The sequence below is a fragment of the Eriocheir sinensis genome, unplaced genomic scaffold, assembly GCF_024679095.1.
Source record: "Eriocheir sinensis breed Jianghai 21 unplaced genomic scaffold, ASM2467909v1 Scaffold356, whole genome shotgun sequence".
Lineage (NCBI taxonomy): Eukaryota > Metazoa > Arthropoda > Malacostraca > Decapoda > Varunidae > Eriocheir > Eriocheir sinensis.
In genome coordinates this window covers 267,501-289,126 of record NW_026111672.1, presented here as the reverse complement: position 1 = coordinate 289,126, position 21,626 = coordinate 267,501, and the positions used below count along the sequence as shown (strand labels likewise).

At 43.2% G+C, this 21,626-nt stretch overlaps 1 protein-coding gene across 5 annotated transcripts in view; it reads right to left on the bottom strand.

The window, feature by feature from the left end:
* LOC126991883 (kinesin-like protein KIF21A) overlaps positions 1-21,626 on the bottom strand; it is a 141,891-nt gene that overhangs the window by 23,589 nt on the left and 96,676 nt on the right. For 3 of the 5 annotated variants that reach the window (XR_007745904.1, XM_050850530.1, XM_050850529.1), the window contains exons 9-19: positions 21,318-21,494; positions 20,745-20,987; positions 18,811-18,983; positions 16,378-16,599; positions 15,736-15,973; positions 14,984-15,119; positions 10,994-11,189; positions 10,147-10,308; positions 9,657-9,811; positions 4,059-4,412; positions 134-283 (exon numbers count right to left, since the gene is read on the bottom strand). Coding sequence is in view for 4 of the 5 variants with exons in the window: in XM_050850530.1 (XP_050706487.1) it covers positions 134-283; positions 4,059-4,412; positions 9,657-9,811; positions 10,147-10,308; positions 10,994-11,189; positions 14,984-15,119; positions 15,736-15,973; positions 16,378-16,599; positions 18,811-18,983; positions 20,745-20,987; positions 21,318-21,494 (2,206 nt within the window). In the remaining variant the exon portion in view is untranslated. The remainder of the gene's footprint in view (positions 1-133; positions 284-4,058; positions 4,413-9,656; positions 9,812-10,146; positions 10,309-10,993; positions 11,190-14,983; positions 15,120-15,735; positions 15,974-16,377; positions 16,600-18,810; positions 18,984-20,744; positions 20,988-21,317; positions 21,495-21,626) is intronic. The other 2 variants (XM_050850531.1, XM_050850532.1) reach the window with 2 other exon arrangements.

Here is a 21,626-nt window from a genome sequence, read left to right as displayed (position 1 = left end):
TCCACGCAGGCAGAGTAGAGGGGGAGGGGGGCCCAGGGGAGGCATTGGCAGCTTTTACCCTGCCTTGGCCTGCCCCTGCCAGCCTCCCACACCCATAGAAACTCTCTCCTGGGGCTCAACTTTCACTACTCACGCAGAATTTTGCCGTGAAAAATTTAGGTTTGAGGCGCTTAGAGAGGTGAGCGACCGTCTGCCGAGGCGCGGGGATGTCAACTCTGCTCGCTCATAAGACTTGCGGCTTAGGACTGGTGAGGCTTTGTCAGGGCGGGGTGTCAACAGGTTCCTGCAAGCCAAGCCATTCCAAGCCAGAGCCCGGAGGTTAGTGGAGGCCCCAGCTAGTCCCAAGAGGGTGTACAGGTGGGGGAGCAAGGTGATGGCTCCCCCAGTACTCATAGTTCAGGTGCCTAGGGGTGACGGGGTTGTTGTGGGGGCACTTGAGTTAAGTCCAGGGGAAGTTAAGCTGCTAAGTCTGCCAATTCTTATTTGAATGTTCCGTGTGAGTCCTCACAGTAAAGCTTCGTCTTGGTGGACCACAGTGTTGGGGTGATTCTTAGTGTTTGGGTTATTAATGAATTTTTAACAGACTCGGAAGTGCTGTGTTCCTGCCGTGTGTGTTTACTGCTTTCTTTAGTTGAACTTTACAAGGAAGTCAGCATGTTGTATTTTCATGTGTTGGTGAGCGTCCCAGTATTGTGTGCTTTCTTCAGGAGAGGTTTAGAGGACTTCATGTATATCTATTTTCTTCACAGGATTTGTACTCAACTTCAGCAAAATTCATCTTCAGCCATGAAGTTTGAATGGAAGTGATGTATGCATGTTGTGTTGTGTATATTTTCGTTGTACAGTTCCACTGTAGTATTTTGTTTCTTTCCCTAGGATGTACAAAATATGATGTATATTCTTACTGTGTATTCTTGAAGTATCCATCATATTAGCAAGTTCCTTCAGCAAATTTCTAAAGCTCTTCCTCATGGACAGAGTGTGTTGTCTTCAATGATTCATCATATTAGCAAGTTTCTTTAGTGAGCCTCTAAAGCTCTTCCTCAGGGACAGAGTGTGTTGCTTCCTTACTGGTATGTATGACTCTAACAAACAAATGAGAACAATAAACTGATCTTAATTAGGTGTGAACCAGAAAAATAGCTATTTCAAACATGAGTTTCAATTCTATGTCCATATATTTAATGAGAAATGTGTGTATAAGTGTGTAATTCACCATGACCCTGATCGTGTGTGTGTGTGGGTAGGTGTGTGTGTGTGTGTGTGTGTGTGTGTGTGTGTGTGTGTGTGTGTGTGTGTGTGTGTGTGTGTGTGTGGTATTTACCTAGTTGTATTCACCTAGTTGTAATTTTACAGGGCCTGGGCTTACGCTCGTGTGGTCCTGTTTCCATGCCTGTACTTCTCTAGTTTTTCATTAATTAAAGGTGTGTGTGTGTGTGTGTGTGTGTGTGTGTGTGTGTGTGATTATCTGTGAGCACCACACTGAAGTCCCCATCATGCTTGTCTCTCTATGAAGCAGGAGGCAGACAGAGACAGCAGGAAGGAAGGAGAAACAGTAGAAGGCAAGAAAAAACAGCAAGAGGGGGTGAGGGAGGAAGGAAGGGTGTCCACTGTTGGGTGTCTGCAGTGGTGGAGCCTCCGGTGGGTGTGGGTGCAGGGGGACTGACTGGTCCTTCAACACGAGGCTTTACTGTCACTCAGATCATGGTGGAAATTTTGAGAATTGCTGCCAATCTGACGCTGGTTACCGCCCCCTTGCTCTCTCTCTCTCTCTCTCTCTTCTTCATACAATTCTATCTCTTCTTTATTTCATATCCTTTAAAAATAAATTCACTTTATCCTGTTTCTATATTTCTGGTTGGTTTATTCCTAAAGAATTTTTCTATATAACTATCCTTTCAGTCTAACCTTTATTTATACAGTTTTCTTCAGTTACTCCTTATCTCATTTCTCCCTTCCTTTTACATCGTAATAAATTCTACACTAGTTTCTGTTGTACCCAGTAATCACACTTTTTTTAATATTCATTGGAGGCACACTGTTATCCTCAGCATCTTCACCTGTACTCTCTTACTTTGCTCCTCCATATGAGATGCTCGTCATGCCTAGCAAAGGTAAATTACTATTATCAGCACTGTTCCCTGCACTGGTACTGAGGTTTGGGAAGCCCAGTCAGTAAGTACAGTACCTCTCTTGCTCACTTACTCATTCACTCAATCATTCTCTTACTCTCACTCTCTCTCACTCTCACTCTCACTCTCTCACTCTCTCTCTCTCTCTCTCTCTCTCTCTCTCTCTCTCCCCCTCACCCCACACACACAGCAAAAAGAAAGACTAGCCCAGGTCAAATAAGAAGCAGCTGAACAGTTCTCAGTAACACAAACAGTGACTGGAGACGCAACAAAGAGTAAGAGACAAAAGACTGAATGACAAACTGAAGCTTCGGCAAACACAAAAACGTCCTACTACAAAAACTGAAGAGGTGACTTAGGCAGGAGTAACTGGGTTGTCTGTCTGCCTGTCTGGTGGTGGTGGTGGTGGTGGTAAGTAAAGGGGGTCTGGTGAGGGTGGGTCAGTCAGTGGTGGGTTGGGGGAGTAATTCATGGGTCCTTGTCTTGTCTTGCTTTCAAATTACAGTCGTCCTTCAAATAGTACGGTTTCCAATAGTTCAGTAACAGTTTTATACGGATTGTCATAGAAGATCTTTTAGGATTTTTAAATTTCCTGCTCATCGGGAAATTTAAAAATCCTAAAAAATCTTCTTAGAAAATCCACATAAAACCAAAACCGAACTATTGGAACCTCACCTGTACTATTTGAGGGACGACTGTATTATTATTATTATTATTATTATTTTTTTTTTTTTTGATAGGCACTGGGACAGAGTTAATGGTGGTGGTATTATTATTATTATTATTATTATTATTATTATTATTATTATTATTATTATTATCATTATCATCATTACTGTTATTATCATTATTACTGATGGCGATGATGGAGCTGCAGCTGTGGTTTGGGTGTCAGAATGTCAACTCTCACCAGGTCAGTGTTTCTCTACTACAGAATAATGTTTCCCAACCAGTGGATAAGTAGTGTACATTGTTAGATGCTACAATGATAAGTTACCCAAAATTATTACAATTCCCAATGTACAACACAAAAAAAGTTCATAAAATTTACTGTTCCCCAATACCATGGATCTGTGCAGCAAAGGAATGTTGTCTTTCAATTCATCTCATTACAGTTAATATTCGTAAGTTCAGTCGCACAGAATTTTGATTGTGATAAACTTCATGCACGGTAGAAGCCTTTCTAAAGTTGATTCACTAAAGTTGTTTCATTTTGTTACATCTATCTTTTTAGAATTAAAGTATACTAAACAACAATGGCTTCAAATTTATTTTCTCTATATAATAGTGCAAAAGACCCTTGACTGCACACAGCTTGGCCCTCAATATTCATTTTTACCAATCTGTGTTTGGTTGTAGTGGGAGTTGACATTCTGTCCCGAGCTGGCCCTGCTGTACCTGTTTGCCTGCATTACAGGGTCTGCCAAGCCTGGCTAACTCAAATCATCAATTAGTACCAAGCCCAATCTACTGTTGCTGCAGCACAATAAAGAGAGCTATGGTTTTGGCCTTACTGGGAAGTAATACTTACGTTTCCCATATAACTTATGAATTCCTTTATTTGTAAATTGTGTACTAAATGATCACCTGTAAAAAGTAGTGTAAATGATCATAAGATTGTATTGACTCATCTGTGAAGTCCTATCATTTATAGAGCTTAATGAGAGAGTAAAAACTGATTAGGTGGAGATAAAACTGCGATTCCTTTTTCCAAGCAGTACAGTGATCTTCAACATCAAGGAACAAGAAAGGAAGAAAAATATAATAGAAAAAATTGATACATAGTAAAAAAATTAAAAAAATAAAACAGCCCTAAAATTATTCAAAGGCCAAAACCACAGTCCCATCCACTTGAAAACATCCACCTCTACCCTCCCATCCACCCATCAAAGCACAGGCCCAGACACAACACACTCCAGCACTCACTTGAGGGGGTTGGGGGCCGAGGTGACCCTGGGGACTGGCCGTAGGGAGCCAGAGGAGGAGGAGGACGGAGGAGGCATGAGCAAACCTTCATCGCTGAGCACGCCCTCCAGACTAGTACTCATGCGGTCTGTCCCAAGGCTGACGGTCATGCGGTCTGTTGTCGAGCGCTCTGGGAGGGACGTCGGACCTGAGGCAGCTGCTGTGGGGTCTGTGCTGGTGGCTCCAAGGTTCCCATTCTTCTCGGAGCCATTGGTGAAGAGCATGTCCTCTGTGGTGGCTGTCTTTCGGCGCGCCTTGTCTCTCCTTTTTAGGGAATCGAGTGAGACGAGCGAAGTGGCAGAGGTTTCCATCAGGCTGTGAGGGGTAGGGAAGGAAGGAAGGGGATGAGATGGAAAAGGAGAAAGGATACGCAAAGGTGGAGAAGGGAAGCCATAAGGGAAGGAGTGATGGAAGGGAGTGAGGGAGTGAGTGAGAAAGGGAAGGATGCCAGGGTGACACAAGAAGCAATGGCAAAAATGGGAAACAAAACACAACAGGGTTGGATGAAGGCAAAGGAAATAAATAGACAAATAATCAGGAAAGCAAATTAGGAAAAAGAAAAAACATGAGGCAAGGAAATTAGTTTGGGAGGAAAAATGTATAACAGAATGGAGGTGATCATGAAACACAGGACAACACAAGAAGTAAAACAAACAGAAACCACCATAATATTAAAAAAAAAATATTGGGAAAGGAAAAGGAAAGCAGGACAACAAAATAAAAGATACATAAAAAAAAGGTATAGGGAAAATAACATTTTAAAAAATGTCAGTGAAGGAGAAGGCCAAACAAACATTGAGTGCATTGAAAGGGAAAAATTGTATGAGAGGGCAAGCAAGGGACATGCAGGAGTAGACAGTACCACAGGAAGGGGCGAAGAAGAGAGAGACAATGCAGTGCACATCAAACAAGAATTAAGATAAACCAAGGCAGCAGCAGATCATACAGTAAAAAAGGGGAGAGACAAGGGAGAGAAAACCCATGAGGACAGCAGTCAGGTGGGTAGGAGTAGGGAGGAAGTGGGGAGATAAAAAGAGGGAGAGAAAAATGCATCACTATCATGCTATACTATGCTATATTGGCCTCCCAGCATTTACAGTAACAGTACGTACAGGGGGTGATGGAGAGGGGAGTAAGGATGGAGGGAGGGAGAAATGGGGAATCCTAGGGGATGAACTGAGGGAGGGAGGGAGGGAGAGATGAAATGGGATGGGGGGACTGAGTTGAACGGAAGGGGATGTTGTTAACATGTATTAAGAAAACCAACCCTCCAATTTCTCTGAAAGTCAGCACTTTATCTGATATCTTTTCATGGAAATAAATTCAGAAAATTTAAATCCTTTGCACTTGTGCTACCTTTCAAATTAAGAAATGTCAAAGTTTCATATAAGAGTACATATGGATATTAATATTACAGATGGGTCATTGCCACTGTGCGAATTGAGTGGGGCTGATTTGGATATTTGAATAGGTTACTAATTTGGTGGTGGCAAGTTACTAATCTTGCAATAACAGATTACTATCTCTAGGTAGGTTACATTAGACAGGTAGGTTTGGTTAGTTTAGATTTTGGTCATTACACTAAAAGAAGGTCCACTTCGTTTAAAAAATACAAAACTTCACCTGAAAAATGCAATCTTAATGAAAATCATGGAGGGTTGGTCTTTCAAATAATTCCCAAGGATTGTGTTTGCGGAGGGGTGGCGGGGCAGCAAGTGGCGGTGCTCTGGGAAAACACCAAAGCTGTAATCACAGACACTATGCAACATGATGCTTAAATTTTGAATTCAACAGCAAGAAATAGTTGGTACAGCATCCAAATTAGCCTCTTATGAGTGATGCACTAGAATTTCAAGATGTACTTACTGAGTGACTATTAACAAGACATGTTTCTTTCTGCCAGCTGGCCACAGCCAGTACCGTATAACTTTAAGCAAGTGATGTATCGTCTCATGAGTCAGTTCTCTGACCAGATTTTTCTTGATTAATTTTCTCCTCTGATTGTAGAACAGACTATACAGCAGCTATGCATCACATTTTAGTCTTAGTCCCATCCGTTGCCAATACTGTAGGCTAAGTGTTCACTCTAAACCTCAGCCACATGTAATAAGATCGCACTGACCAAAGCTAGAGTGAATATAATAATTCCTTAAATATATCATACAGAGCAGGATGCCATACTATCTAATATGGGTAAGGCTTGAGGAGTGGAAAGAATCAAAACATTAATATATATATAGGAAGGAACTGAAATGAATGAAATAAAGGACTGATCTGGGACTGTGTGGTTTCAGAGGGAGATGCAAAGTAATTGTAGGCCTTTTTGAGAGGATGGGGAGCAGATGAGGAACCATGGACTGTCTGAAAGATATATGTGATGATGCCTTCAGGGAAACACTTAAATGTCAAGAGAAGGAGTCAGGGTGGGCAAAGCCTTTCATTATGGGGGAGGAAAAGGCGAGGCAAGAGGTATCATGAGGGGGAGTAAAGTGGGTATATGAGGCAGCCTGAGGCAAGGAGACATGGAGGGAATGGGTGGAGAAACAAAATTGGGAAAGGGAAGTGACTGTGGTACTAGGTGGGCCACCAGTGCTCTAAGGGTACATCAAGACCACAGCGACCAAACCCACCACAATGGGCCATAGCTTGGACATGCCTCATAACATGCCCAGCCTGTTGGTTGGCCAGCTGACTGGTGACCAACACCACAAGAGATCAATTCCCGGCCTGTTCTGCCCTGTCCTCGACCAAATTCAGGGCAGGACAGCCACCAATAGGCCTGCTATTCGAGCCACTAGCAGGTCCAGCAGGTGCATCAGGGTGAGGGTGAGCACTAGCAAGCAGGTGTGTTCATTCACAAGCCGGCTAAGAGGGAGCAGGCGGTGGCTAAGTGAATTGGAAAACAAGGGAGGACCAGTGAATGAACCAGGGCAGGTGAAACAAAAAAATATAGTCAATGGAGTGACAGTAAGACAGTTGTTTGTTTTTTGGAGGGAGTACGGGAGGGAGACGGTGAAAGATTGTTGGTTGGTTGGTTGAAGGAAAGTGTGAGGGCAATGGTGGTGATGGTTGTGGTGGTGAAGGTTGTTGTTGTAGTGGTGGTGATGGTGGTGGTGGTGGTGGTGGTGGTTGTGGGTGTGGTGGTGGGGAAACAGGGTGTGTGGGGTCACAACTTGTACAAGGAATTATGGCATTAGTAAGTATCAATTGTTCTCATCAATATGTGTTCCTATGTGTGTACATAAATTGGTAGAGTTTTTCTTATGGCTAAATTACAATGCAAGTCAGTGCAATGTGTTACTCTGAAACTAGACTACTTTCTAGGATACCACACACACACACACACACACACACACACACACTCACACTCACACACACACACACACACATGGTCATTTCTTTAGTCTATACCATTATAGATCTGGTAAGGACTGTCACTTCTCACTGAATACTGGATTTTGCAACATGGTTTTGAAGATATGTTGTATACTATATGCAACATCTGGTTACCAAACATGGCAAAAAAATGAACTCCAAGAATTTGGTACACACTGGTTTAATGAAAAGGGATATCAATGGAAATTTTGTTTTCTTCTGGAACTACTGGGAGGGGGTTGGGGATCTTGTAGTTGCATCAAGGACATCGGCTGTCTTGTCTGTTTGGGCACAGTTATAGGGAGCCTTGCCAGCAGGCACCAACCCAATGCTGTCTCTGTTCCAACATAACATTCTCTGCACCAACTAGCCTCCAACCCCATCCAGACAACCCACAGCAGGAACACATCCACAGCCTCAGGTGATGCATCCACAAGTTCATCATCTGGGTTTAGTGGTACAGAGTTGCAGTTCTGTTGAAATGCCAGAATTTTCTCTTTACTATATTCGCGCACGACCACTGCGTGTAACGAAACACACGAGAAATTAATCCAGACAAGGAAAGGTTTTGCCGGTGCCGGGGATCGAACCCGCAACCAGCGAGACGGGAGAGCCACTCCTTAACCAGTTGGCCAAAGAGGTACCCCCCTTGCAAAGGGAGTTATGGGAGGCTCGCCCATCAGGCTAGTCCCCGCACTACACGGCTCCCCATTCCTTTGTAGATTTATTTCTATGTGTTGAGATTTCCCATTTTCTATGAACTTCGGAGAGCATGGGCCATCACTCTACCTGTTACCCACTCGGAGTGACACAACAGAATCACAGGAGAGGATGCCACCACTTTGCCAACAGTGAAACACCAGAATTTTTCTCTTAACTACATTCCAACACGACCATCGCATGTAATGAAACACACGAGAAATTAATCCAGACAAGGAAAGGTTTTGCCAGCGCCGGGAATCGAACTCGCGACCAGTGAGATGGGAGAGACACTCCTTAACCAATCAGCCAAAGAGGTACCCCCCTCGCAGTGGGAGTTAGGGGAGGCTCGCCCATCAGGCTTGTCGCCACACTACACTGTTGCTGGGAGAGGCTGGCCAGGAGCATTGTGCTGGGTAGTGTGTTGCCACACATTCCACAGGAGTGCCAGGATTTATAAAATTGTATAAGACAGAAATGTTAAATTTAGACTAAGGAAAATTAATTTTCAGTTCTCACCTTTCTGGTAAGTCTTTTTTTTTTTTTTTTTTTACAACAAAGGAGGCAGCTCAAGGGCACAAAAAAATAAATAAAAATAAATAAAAAAAAAAGCCCGGTAATCGCTGCTCCCATAAAAGAATCAGAAGAGGTGGCCAAAAGCAAGGTCAGATTCGGAAGGAGAGGTGTCCTGATACCCTCCTCTTGAAAGAGTTCAAGTCGTAGGCAGGAGGAAATACAGATGAAGGAAGATTGTTCCAGAGTTTACCAGCGTGAGGGATGAAAGAGTGAAGATGCTAGTTAACTCTTGCATAAGGGGTTTGGACAGTATAGGGATGAGCATGAGTAGAAAGTCGTGTACAGCGGGGCCGCGGGAGGGGGGGAGGCATGCAGTTAGCAAGTTCAGAAGAGCAGTCAGCGTGGAAATATCGATAGAAGATAGAAAGAGAGGCAACATCGCGGTGGAATTTAAGAGGTAGAAGACTATCAGTAGGAGGAGGAGAGCTGATGAGACGAAGAGCCTTAGCCTCCACTCTGTCCAGAAGAGCTGTGTGGGTGGAGCCCCCCCACACGTGAGATGCATACTCCATACAAATATTTATGCAAAATAAAAGTCTGTCTGATGTTTGAATTATTAGATGACCATTGAATACTTCATGTCACTATTTATCGAGCAGACCAGAAGGCAATAGGTTACTAACTAGGCAATGTTAGGTTACTATTTTAGCAATGAGATGTTACTATCCCTAGCAGCAATACGTTGCTGTTTTTTTTGTGGAGAGGGTAATATCTGTTGGGCTGCATTGATGGCAGAGCTGCAGCCTGGCCTGCTGAACAGCCTCAGTCAAAGATAATTTAGGACCTTACATTATGAAGTAGCTACATTGAATTATGGTCTGTACACATTGTCACAAACACACATGATCCTCTCTCACACACATGCAAGCACACTCACACCCACAACTACACCAGCAACAACACACTTACCCGTCAGTGGGTGAGTTGGATCGGGAGGACTCGGTGGAGGCGGGAGTGTTGTCCTCGGCTGCCACAAGGGAGGACATGAGGCTGTACACCTCCAGGTCCTTGTCGCCCAACACGTGTGCCAGAAGCTGCTCCTGAACACTAGTTGTCTGCTCCATCTGTGGAAAGGCAGAGTAAATGGAGTCTTAGAGGGGACAGGGGGCACACGCTTTCTTGGTGTTAAGGTGGGAATCTAATCTTTAATGGGGATGATTTTATCATCATATCACAACTTTTCTGGGAGAATTAAAATTTTTGGGAGAAAGAAATTTTCTTTGGTGTAGATTTTATGAAATTAAGTTCAATCTTTTTCCTTATTACTTAAGAGGCCACCTGCTGCCATGAACATCAACATCCACCACTCATGTCTATCTCCACCATTCTACAGCTTCCTAACTCTCTCCAGCCCTTACTTGCACACATCCCACCCCAACTTCCACACAGCCATCCTCACCTGCTTCATCTTGCCCTCCAACTCCGAGATGGCTGCCTGCCGCTGTGCTGCCAGAGTGGCTTGGTTCACTGTCATGTTGATCAGCTTGCTGATGAGGTAGTGGGACTCTTCTTTGCCTAGGCCAGTTGTCACTGCGTCTGAACTCAACAGGTCTGACTGCTCCTGTTTAAAAAAGAAGGAAGCAGTATTTAGGATGGAATATTGTGAAGAAATTATTAAGGTCTTTGGGGAAACTGATAAGAAGATTAACATTGAAGAAAATAGTTTAGATGAGAATTGAGGGGAAAGAAAATGCTGAAGGTGAAAAAAGAAAAGTTAATACAGGAATTAAGGAACATGGTTCAGGTGACAATATGGGAAGAATCACATAACAATATCCCTTCAGTGCCACACAAGCCTGGGCCCTCTATTCCAGGTGCCACGGCTCCACACCCTGCTTCAGCCACCAAGACAGAACCAACGTCAAGCCAAGTATGGACCTTGGTCGTTGACAAACACAAGAGAAAAAAGCCATGTGGAACCTCACCTCTCACACCTCTCCTTGATCACAGATGTTTGTCCCCAGGCTGGTAGACTACCTCTGACATGTCTTTCCTGGTGTTATATACAAATCTAATTCCTATATACATTAACTATAGGCTCTGTACACTAAATTGGTCCAGAAGTCCTGCCCCCTCCCTCACCTTCCCTCCAAGGTAACATTAGTTCCTTACTTCAACCTCCTTTCCTCAAGTCAGTCAGCTCCCATAGCTATGAAAGAGTGGGCGGGGCTTTGGGTCAGTTTAGTCAATGTAAGTGTACGGTGACTATAAATGAATAAAAAACACACAACAAGGTCAGCACCCACCTTGCTCTCCTCCATGCTCATGATGTTGTCCTGGCACTCCTGGATGTTCTCGTGGATGTAGTCGATGTTGGCTCTCAGTGCCTCCACCTGGTCGTTCAGGTCATTGTAGGCCGTCATGTCTGCTGGGTCAGCACGCTCTCGCTTCCTCATGACTCGCTCCAGCTGCCGACTCAGTGACTCACGCTCCTTCAGCCACCTTGGGATGGATAGGGGGAGGGTGTGGATGAGGATATGAGGTGGTGGTGGTGGTGAAAAAGTTATATATGAGGGGTATAGTGTAAAAGGGACGACCTGCCATTTTTATAGTTTTGAGAAAAATCACGTTTAAAGTAAAGTTTTCAAAATTGTCTGTAACTCTGCTATTTATTGGTGGATTTCAGCATTTTATGTGTTAATGAAAAGCTTGAAACAAAAGCCATTCAACAACATAAAGAAAATTACCATGATAGCAAGACTTACCCTTCCGTTCAGGGTGAAAACATAGATTGTTGGAGCTACATGTTCAGAAATTCTAGGTTTTGGGACACTTTTCTTTTGTATTTGATTATTTATGGATTGGTTTTGATGTTTTTAGTCAATAAAGATAACTTTCCATCAAGGGATATTTGATTATGTTAAAGAAAAATAACCCAAAGCGTAAAAAATAGAGCTCATTCTATAGGTCTAATAAAAAAAATTAAAAATTGGTCACTTTTCCTCCATGGTTTATGTTGAAAATATAGGTACAGAAGGATGGTGACTGCGTGACGTCACAGCCACGGGAATAGGGAACGATCACCGCATTGGCTAAGCCGAGCGCCTCTTTTAAAGAGACTGCCACACGCTACACACCCCATGCCAGGCGAGTTTGACAGAAAAATCACGCAACTTTAGCCTTCTGAATCATTCCCTCTAAGGTCGCCATTCCTTTAGCTTGCTTCACCACATGATGTGGCAAGAATTCAGCTATCAGAAGCTGCCAAAAACTCAATACCACCTGATTAGGTTTGGTCGCCCCTTTTACACACTACACCTCATATATAACCATTTGCTTCTGTTGTTGTTGCAATTACTGAAACTGGTATCTTTGCTATTATTATTTTTTTATTGTATGTATAAGAAACAGGAAGTGATAAAAAAAAATGACCCCCCCCAACACAGCTCCATAGAAAAGGAGACAGATGAAGCAGCCAAAAGGAAGATTATTTAGTTTAAGAGCTGTCTTGATACTCTTCTCTTGAAAGAGTCCAAGCCATAGGAGAGAAGATATACAGGGAGAGGGGGAAAGGAAGGCTAATCCTGGGGGGATAAAAAATTATGAAACTGGTTAACTCTTACATTTAGGAGTTGGACACAGTAGGGATAAGCTTAAGTAGTAAGTTGAGGCAATGATAGAGAGGAGGATATGCATTTAGCAAGTTCAAAAGAGAGGAAGTAGTAGCACCTGTTGATACTGTCATAATTATTGTAGGTAACTGTAATGACTTGTTAATTATACGCTTATTTTCGGTGCTATTTTCACTGCTTTATCCATTCCTATTTTTGGCAGTTATGATAACGTTATTGCAATAGCTATAAGTTTATGTTAGCAGTTTCTTAGATGAAGATGAACCATGCCATCAGAAGGGGTACGGAAGAATGAATGCAGGATGGGAGGTGGTGTGCTGGGCCCTTGAAGGAGTGGCAGTGGGGAAACAGACAGGGGTGCTTAATACATGTACATTTTTAGTTACAACCCCACCACTAACATTTTACACTTACAACTCTTGGGTCTATTAATAAAATGTTTAACTTGTGATTGTGAATTGCCTGTGTTTATATTTCAAGTTTTCAAAAGTAAGGGAACAAAGTGTGGCATGCAACTGGTGAAGACCAATTGTTGTTGTAGCCTTTGCAGTGTGTTGTTATTCATCCAAAGGTCTGAGACACTTCCAGCTGAGACATCATTCAAATTGGCACAATTAACTAGTATTCTCAATTCAGTGACCAACCCTAACAAGATGAGTGGATGTTTTAACTTCTCAAGCAGATCAGTCAGTCTTCCTGGCCTAGATAAGGAAATGGCATTAAAAAGTTCCACTGTTTTCATGTTATGACTTGGACAGATATGAAATGAATATGATTTCACACTTTTTGATGAGTTTCATTTGTACTTCAAGCTTTTAGAGGCCTCTCCAAGCATGGAATCACCTTCCTGTATCAAGCAAGGGTTACTGACATTTATCTTTTCTTTTTATTTCTTCATATACTAGAGGGAATTACAAGCCTTGACATTCTTTGAGCAGGGTCGTACTCTCTAGCTGCAGCAAAAATTAGACTTCCAAAATGTGAGCCACCACTGATAACACCAACAGCAGCATAGCAGCAGTAAGAGCACCACTTGTGGTCTAGGAACCCACTACCAGCCTACAGATTCTAATGCTGACTTACCATGAATATATCCTTATCAATGATATTCTTTGAGGAAATAATTTTGTATTATGTGTTTTAACTCATCTTTATAATCCTCATACCACACTGCAAGGTCATAATGTTTCAAAGATTAGCTCTTTTGTGCATTATTCAAACATAACTATCAGCCCTCATATACACAACCCTTCATTGCTAGTATGTATAATTAGAAAATTGCTAAAGATATATCAGAGAACACAAAAAAACTATGGGACAGCTTTTATACAGCTTTCTTAGTAGTAAAAATTTAGTAAAGCTACACAGCAAACAAAACTCCAGTAAAACATAATTTATAATAATAAAATAATGTGATGTTTAAGACTTGGCCATAACAAAATTAACAAATTGATTTACTAAGAAATTAGCAGCACTATGGTGTGTGTACATGTGACAGGAACACTCCTCTCTCCTTCTATCTATCCAAGCACTCACAAGAAAGCAAAGCAAGATGGAAAGAGACAATGCCTTTTATAATTTTGTGCTTGAGTTTACATATTACCCTTTTTTGCACCTTGCAGCAGTGCATATGTGCTCATGAGAAGAAGGGACCATGTCTCAGAAGTCTCAAGATATGACTATATAAAAGTGCAGTGGTTAGCGTCCCTGACTATGAATCTGTGGGCCTGGGTTCAAATCCCAGCCTGGGCAGCTGGCGTGCTGCCCACCCAGTTGTTATTTTTCCTTTCAGGATGCTCGATAAATGGGTATCTGGAGAAACTTTGGGAAAGTAAATTGTGGCAACCCAGTTGTTACACTGGACCAGTGTCAGGTTAATGGGTTCTCTCCCACCACAACACAACAGCCTCCAAGAGCCAACAGGACAGAGATGAGCACTGCTGCCACACACAGCTACAGCGTATGCTCCCAACTTTACCTTAAGGTATATTTTCCATTCACTTCTGCTGCCTGCTCATGACTGATCAAGGGAGGCATTCAGTGGTATACTTTCCACCTGTTCTTATTCAACCTGAGGTAGACTCATATCTTTAACACACTAGTATTTTCATTTTAGACCAAGACTGATATTGCACACTAGGTTCACTTTCCAGAATGTTATCTTATTCATAATTCTTTACCAGTATCCAAGGGTTTTATGATTGTGGAAGCTTTGGGATGATAAATTAGGCCAGAATGAATCAAAGGAGCTATGAGGGTATGTAAAAAAGCAAGGGAAAAGAATTAAGGATAGAAGTACTTGTCTTGGGACTTTAAAATGTGCTATAAGTGGTGGAAGATGTGGAAGAATGCTAAAAAGTTGCAATGGTCAGCAAAGTTTTTCAAGTGTGCATTCAAAAGTCACTAATAATTTCTGAAGTTGCAAGAAAGTCATGTGAGTTTAAGGAATTTCAAGAGGTTTGGAAAGATACTGTCAAGTTGTAACTGATTCTAACTAATGCAAAGGTAATTATGGGATGCTCAAAAAAGTGACTAACCTGTAAGGAGAAAACAGGCCAATAGTAGGGTGGTGGAGGCTCTGGGCGGGATATTAGTGTGTGCATAAAAGTGGCATATGCGTGACCAAGAGGAAGTGACAGCAGTGAAAGAGCTGGAAACACTCACCTCTCCATGTCCCGCTCCATGCTGCTGACGGTCTGCTTGTTGTACGCCACCTTGTTGATGTTCTGCTCCAGCGACTGCCACTTCTGCTTGGCCACCTTGGGTGAGAAAGTGGTGGCCTGTGTTGCCAAGCCCACCCCTGGCAACACATGAAGCCCCAAATGTATTACCCACTGCCAACTCTAACTAATAGTTAACTAAACAAATTAACACTACAATCATTAGTCACAAAAATAGTTAACACAATCTCAAAGTCACATGCACACCCATACGTTACTCTAGTATTTGACAACCCAAACTACAACATATTGAAGTAATATTTACAAATTTCAGTCAAAAGAAAATACACTTGAAGCCAACCCTAAACATTCACTTAGTCCATTAAATGCACATGTTACACTAGCAAGCTACGGAGGATTTATGCAAAGTTAACCCATTATCAACATCACACCCAATCCACTGCACCAACTAAATAAAGTCACCAGTGAGCTACACCTCATTTACACAAAGTTAACCGTTCCCTCAACTCACACCAAATAAACTCAAAACCACTTATGTCTTTCAGAGCTTACAACATTCTCTTCAGCCATTACTAGTTCATTGCAGGACAAAGACCTTTCCCAATGTTCTCCACCTTTTTCTGTTTGATGTTAGAGAATTCCATTCTTTCTTTATCAACAATACACCTTCAGAAAAGACAAAGTCCCTCCCAAAAATCTTTTCACCACTAAACTCAAGACAAACTCTAAACTCACTCTTTCTAAGTCTCCCAGAGGCCTTGCTGCTGAGTCCCTGCCTCGGTGCCTTCTTCAGCACTGCAATCTCCTCCGTCTTGCGCTTCAGCACAACATTCTTGAGACGGTTCTCTGCCTCGAGGCTCTTGATGTATGTCTCCTGCTTGCGGGATGCCTTGCGCAGCTGGGCGATCTCTCGGTTCTTCTTGAGCTCCTCCTGCTTGGCCCTTGTGTTGTCCTCCTTCATCTTATTCATCAGCTGCTCAAGTGAGGAAAAGCAAAGGCTGAGTTAGGCTTCTGTGCTTATTGTGGTAATAGATAGAGGAGCTATTTCAATCCTCAAAGCTACAATACATACAAAACAAAGAATAAATCAGAAACTTAGGTAAGAAAATTGTCTGTGTGTATGTGTGGTAAAAGGAGGACACGCAACATATAATTTCCATTCCAAGTTCTGTTCTTTCAGTCCTCTTCACATACTCTCTTATACATTCCTTTCCCTAACCCATCCAATGACCCTTTTCCTTGACTTACCCTGACTTTGCTTCTCTTCATTTCAGCCAGGTACCCCTTCTGCTCTTCTAATTCTGCTTTTCCAATCCTACTCTCTTCTTCCACAACTCTTTTTCATAACCCATCAAACAACCCTTTCTCTTCACTCACCCTGACTTTGGTTTTCTTCATCTCCGCCAGGTCGGCCTTCAGGGTCCTCAGCTGCCTCTCGTGTTGTCCTCGCTCCCTCATCAGCTTGGCGTGCTCCTTCTGGGCGGCCTGCAGCTTCTTCATTTCGTTCTGCATGTTACAGATTCGCCGCTCGTACTCCTGCTTCACTGACTTCACTTTATCATCCCCGGCACTGCTACTCGACTTAATGTTAGCGATTACCTGGGAAAGGGACGGGTGACGGTAAGTATGCGCATCTACATTAACTTTTTTTCTACATACTGCATCCTATTTCTTCTCCATTTCTATACTTAGTTTTGCTTACTATAAAAGAAGCAGTTGGGGTAAGTATTCACCTCTACATTAACTTTATTTCTACGTACTACTCCCTATTTCTTCTCCATTTCTACACTTAACCTGGTAGCAGTGGGGATCGTGTTTCTTAATGGTCCCTCTAAGTGAGAAAAATGAGTAAAAATTATCACTCACACAAACCATTTCATAATATATATCAAAGCATTTGTGATCAGTTTATGCATCATCTATTTTGGGGGGTTTATATCATGGCACAAATTTGGCCCGTCGCTGCTACACGGTGAAGCCACAAATTTGGCCTGGCGCTGCCACACGGTGAAGCCACAAATTTGGCCCGTCGCTGCTACACGGTGAAGCCACAAATTTGGCCTGGCGCTGCTACACGGTGAAGCCACAAATTTGGCCTGGCGCTGCCACACGGTGAAGCCACAAATTTGGCCTGGCGCTGCTAAACGGTGAAGCCACAAATTTGGCCTGGCGCTGCCACACGGTGAAGCCACAAATTTGGCCTGGCGCTGCTACACGGTGAAGCCACAAATTTGGCCCGTCGCTGCTACACGGTGAAGCCACAAATTTGGCCCGTCGCTGCTACACGGTGAGGCCACAAATTTGGCCTGGCGCTGCTACACGGTGAAGCCACAAATTTGGCCCGTCGCTGCTACACGGTGAAGCCACAAATTTGGCCCGTCGCTGCTACACGGTGAAGCCACAAATTTGGCCCGTCGCTGCTACCGGGTTAATTTTGCTTACCAGTACTATAAAAGAAGCAGCTGGGTTAAGTGTTCACCTCCAGATTAACTTTTTTTCTACATACTGCTTCCTATTTCTTTATTTCTGTTTATATACTTAATTTTGCTTAGTATGTCCTCTACTTTTTCTCCATTTCAACTACTGGGCTTAGTGGTTTGGTTCAATTCCTTCTAATTTTCTTTCCCATTCTTCTATTCACTACTGTCTGTTCCTCACTCTCCATTTTCTTTCTTGTGATTCTAATGTTATGGGCTAGTTGAAATTCTCTATACTTCCTTCAGTCTCTTCCCACTCTCAGTACTTCCCTCCCTTGCCCCCTCTACCTCTGCCTTCCTATTTCCCTCCTTCAAACTCTTTCATTTCTCCTTCCACTCTTTCTCTCCTACAACCTCTGCCTCTCTCTCCCTCTAACACACTCTCAGTACTTCCCTCCCTTGCCCCCTCTACCTCTGCCTTCCTTCTCCTTCTCTCCTTCTCTCTCTCTCTCTCTCTCTCTCTCTCTCTCTTCTCTCTTCTCTCTCTCTCTCTCTCTCTCTCTCTCTCTCTCTCTCTCTCTCTCTCTCTCTCTCTCTCTCTCTCTCTCTCTCTCTCTCTCTTCTCTCTCTCTCTCTCTCTCTCTCTCTCTCTCTCTCTCTCTCAGTACTTTCTCCCCTCCTCCCTAACTCATTCCTCCCTCCCTGTCTTGCCTTTCTCCTCCCCTCTCCCCTCAAGTCATTATCTCATTTCCTGCCTTCCCACTCTTACTCTTTCAAATACTTTCCTCCCTCTCTCCCTCCCTCCCTGTCCCTTCAATTTCTGGTTCCCTTTTTCTTCCCTTTCCCTGCCGTACTTTTCACCTCATTTCCTGCCTTTCCACCCTCACTCTCAAATACATTCCTCCCTCTCTCCCTCCCTCCCTGTCCCTTCAATTCCTGGTTCCCTTTTTCCCCACTATACCTGCCGTATTCTTCACCCCATTTCCTGCCTTTCCACCCCCACTTTCAAATACTTTCCTCCCTCTCTCCCTGGTTTACTCTCTCCCATAGTTCCTCCTTTCTCTCCTCCCTAGTTCATGTCCCTTCAATTCCTGGTTCCTTTTTTCCCCATAATTCCTCCCTCCCTCCCTGTACCCTCAATTCCTGGTTCCCTTTTTCCCCATAATTCCTCCCTCCCTCCCTGTACCCTCAATTCCTGGTTCCCTTTCCCTATAATTCCTGCCTTCCCTCCTCCCTCCCTCCCTGTACCCTCAATTCCTGGTTCCCTTTTTCCCCATAATTCCTGCCTTCCCTCCTCCCTCCCTCCCTGTACCCTCAATTCCTGGTTCCCTTTTTCCCCATAATCCTGCCTTCTCTTCTCCCTCTTTCCTCAGCCTGCCTTGGCCTTCCTCACCTTGTCCCTCTCCTCCTGCGTTGCTCGGATGCGGTTCATGAGGACATTCAGCTTATCCTCATACTGGTGCCTCATGGTCTCCAGGCGACGCTGGCTAAGCTCGAGACCTTCAATCAGCTTCTGCTTGATCGATATCTCGCTCGTCAACTCCGCCAGCTCCTCGTTGTAGTTCTCTGTTGTTTGGGGTGGGGAGGAGGAGAAGTAGGAGTTTTAGTGGTGACTGGTGGTGGTGACTGAAGTGGTGACTGGGAGAATATGGTGATTAAAATGAAGGATTGAAGACGGATTATGAAGAGAGCTTGTAATTTTCTGTTATTTTGGGTGGTGAGGAGGAGAAAGAGGAGTTTTAGTGGTGACTGGTGGTGGTGACTGAGGCAGAATGTATGTAGTGAAAAGAAAAAGGAGTGACTTGGGATAAAAGAGAGAGGATTTAGGGGCGTCATTAGAGATGGTGATTAGTAGAGTTAAGGTTGAAGGACAGGAGGGTGATGAGGTGGAGTGTATGGGTGAAGACAAATGAGTAATAGGAGAGGAGAGTGGAAGAGGTTGTAAAGCTGCTGTTAGTGACGATGATTAGAGGCAAGGGTGAAGGAGTGAGAATGGTGATGAGGTGGATTGTAAGGAGGTTGAAAAAGAGGAAAAGGACAGGAGAGCAGAAGAGGTTGTCATGGTGAAAAATAAGGATAAAATGGGGTGATTAGAGACAAGGGTGAAGGAGAATGGTGATGAGGTGGATTGTATGGAGGTTGAAAAAGAGGAAAAGGACAGGAGAGCAGAAGAGGTTGTCATGGTGAAAAATAAGGATAAAATGGGGTGATAGCAACAACAAGTAAATGGGAAACACAGTCATGGTGAAGGATACATCAAACACACATGAAAGACAATAAGTGAGAAATAAGCAAAAATAAAAATGGGAATGTAAAAGCGTTAACGTCTTTGGAAGTCGGGAAAACAGACATGATAATGGTGAGAAGGCTGACTGAAGAGTAGAGGAAGAAATGTTTAAAGCACATAATATTCAAGTGCAAGTCTGTTGAGTGCGTGAGTGAATAAAAAGATGGAAATAAAGTAAAGAAACCGGTGGAGAATTGTGACAAGGAGGACATAAGGAAAATAAGTGCAGTAAGACACAAATGTGGAAGGGGAAAGGAGAGTAAGAATCAAATCTATGTGTAACCTTACAAGGGACACACAGAAACATGACATAAATAATCCTGAAAACTCAAAAAGATGAGACTTTGTGTGAGTGGGGAAGTGGGTGGGTGCATCTGCCTACCTCTGGGCACATCCTCCAAGTCTGAGTCATCCTCCTCATCTATGAATAAGGCAGCGTGAGGGGCAGAGCAGGAGGTTAATGACAGATTACCTAGCTCACCTGGTTGTGATATACAGGAAGCAGCTACACTAAGAGGCATGTCTCAGAAGCATTATCATAATTATTTGTATTGTTATTATTATCATATTACTACTCACCCTTACTACCACTACCATTACTACTACTACTACTACTACTACTACTACTACTACTGCTCTACTGTTGAACTTTATCCTTCTTCAACTACCACTATTATCTCTACCTCTACTAGCTATTATTACAATTATTTTGATGCCACAGGGATATGACAATATTACATCATTCCCGGCATCTTTGGAACAACAAGATATTATCCTGTCTATGAATATTAACTTACTACATTAGAGACTTATGAAAATAAACTGCATATTTTAGTTTCTTTGAGGAGCAGAATTTTTTGTTAGTTTTTTTTTTATTTTGTATCAGGTAGCAAAATGATAAAATAACAACAATAAAAAGACACTGACTAGAGCAAATCAATTCTTAAAATTCATGACTCTCTCTCTCTCTCTCTCTCTCTCTCTCTCTCTCTCTCTCTCTCTCTCTCTCTCTCTCTCTCACATACACCCCTAACACTCACCCTTATCCTCCCCACTTTCATCTGAGCTCTCATAGTTCTCCTCCATCTCCCCTTCCTCTTCCTCCTCGTTCTCTTCCTCATCATCGTCTTCCTCATCATCGTCCTCTCCACCTGAGCCTCCTGACGCCCTCTTCTTCCTCTTGACTTCCTGCAGGTCCCTATTGAGGTCCCTCTTGGCCTCCTCAATCAGCTGGGTGAAGGTCTGCCCTTCCTCCGCATCATCCACACACCCATACATTGATCCTGCAAATGTAAGAAAAAGAGAAGTGAGAGGATGCAAGTGTCATGCTTCTCCTATATTAACAACCATACATCAACCTTGTGAGAGAAGAGATAAGCAAGGGTGACACAGGGATATATGTGCTATTTCTCTTTCTCATACATTATCACATTTTCCAAATTTCTTCTCTGTGTAAGGAGGAAACTTTATGTGTGAAGACAGAGACATGTCATAGGTGATTATATTTGAACAACTACACCAGGACCAAGTGAATGGAGTGTGTAATAAGGTGTTCCTTGGGAGACAAGATCCAATACCTACGTCCTTCACTTCTGACAGTTTGAGTAGCTCACCTGACATAGGAACATGCATAGGGGACATGGAGAGCCGGGCGGGGTTGTTGGCGCGATTGTTGAGTTGTTTGCGCAGCTGCTGGCAAAGGTTCTCACTCTCACACAGCTTGGCCCGGAGCTCTTCAATCTCCTTGAGGTAGCCCTGGATCACTGTGGCCATGTCTACCCCTTCACCCGCTGCACACACCAAAACACACAGGCGTTAGTATTGCTTGTTCCATGATAATGTGAGCAATATTCTTTATTTGCCTTTTCCTGCCTATGATGTCAATGAATATAATTATGATGATGATGTACCTTTAGTTTGAG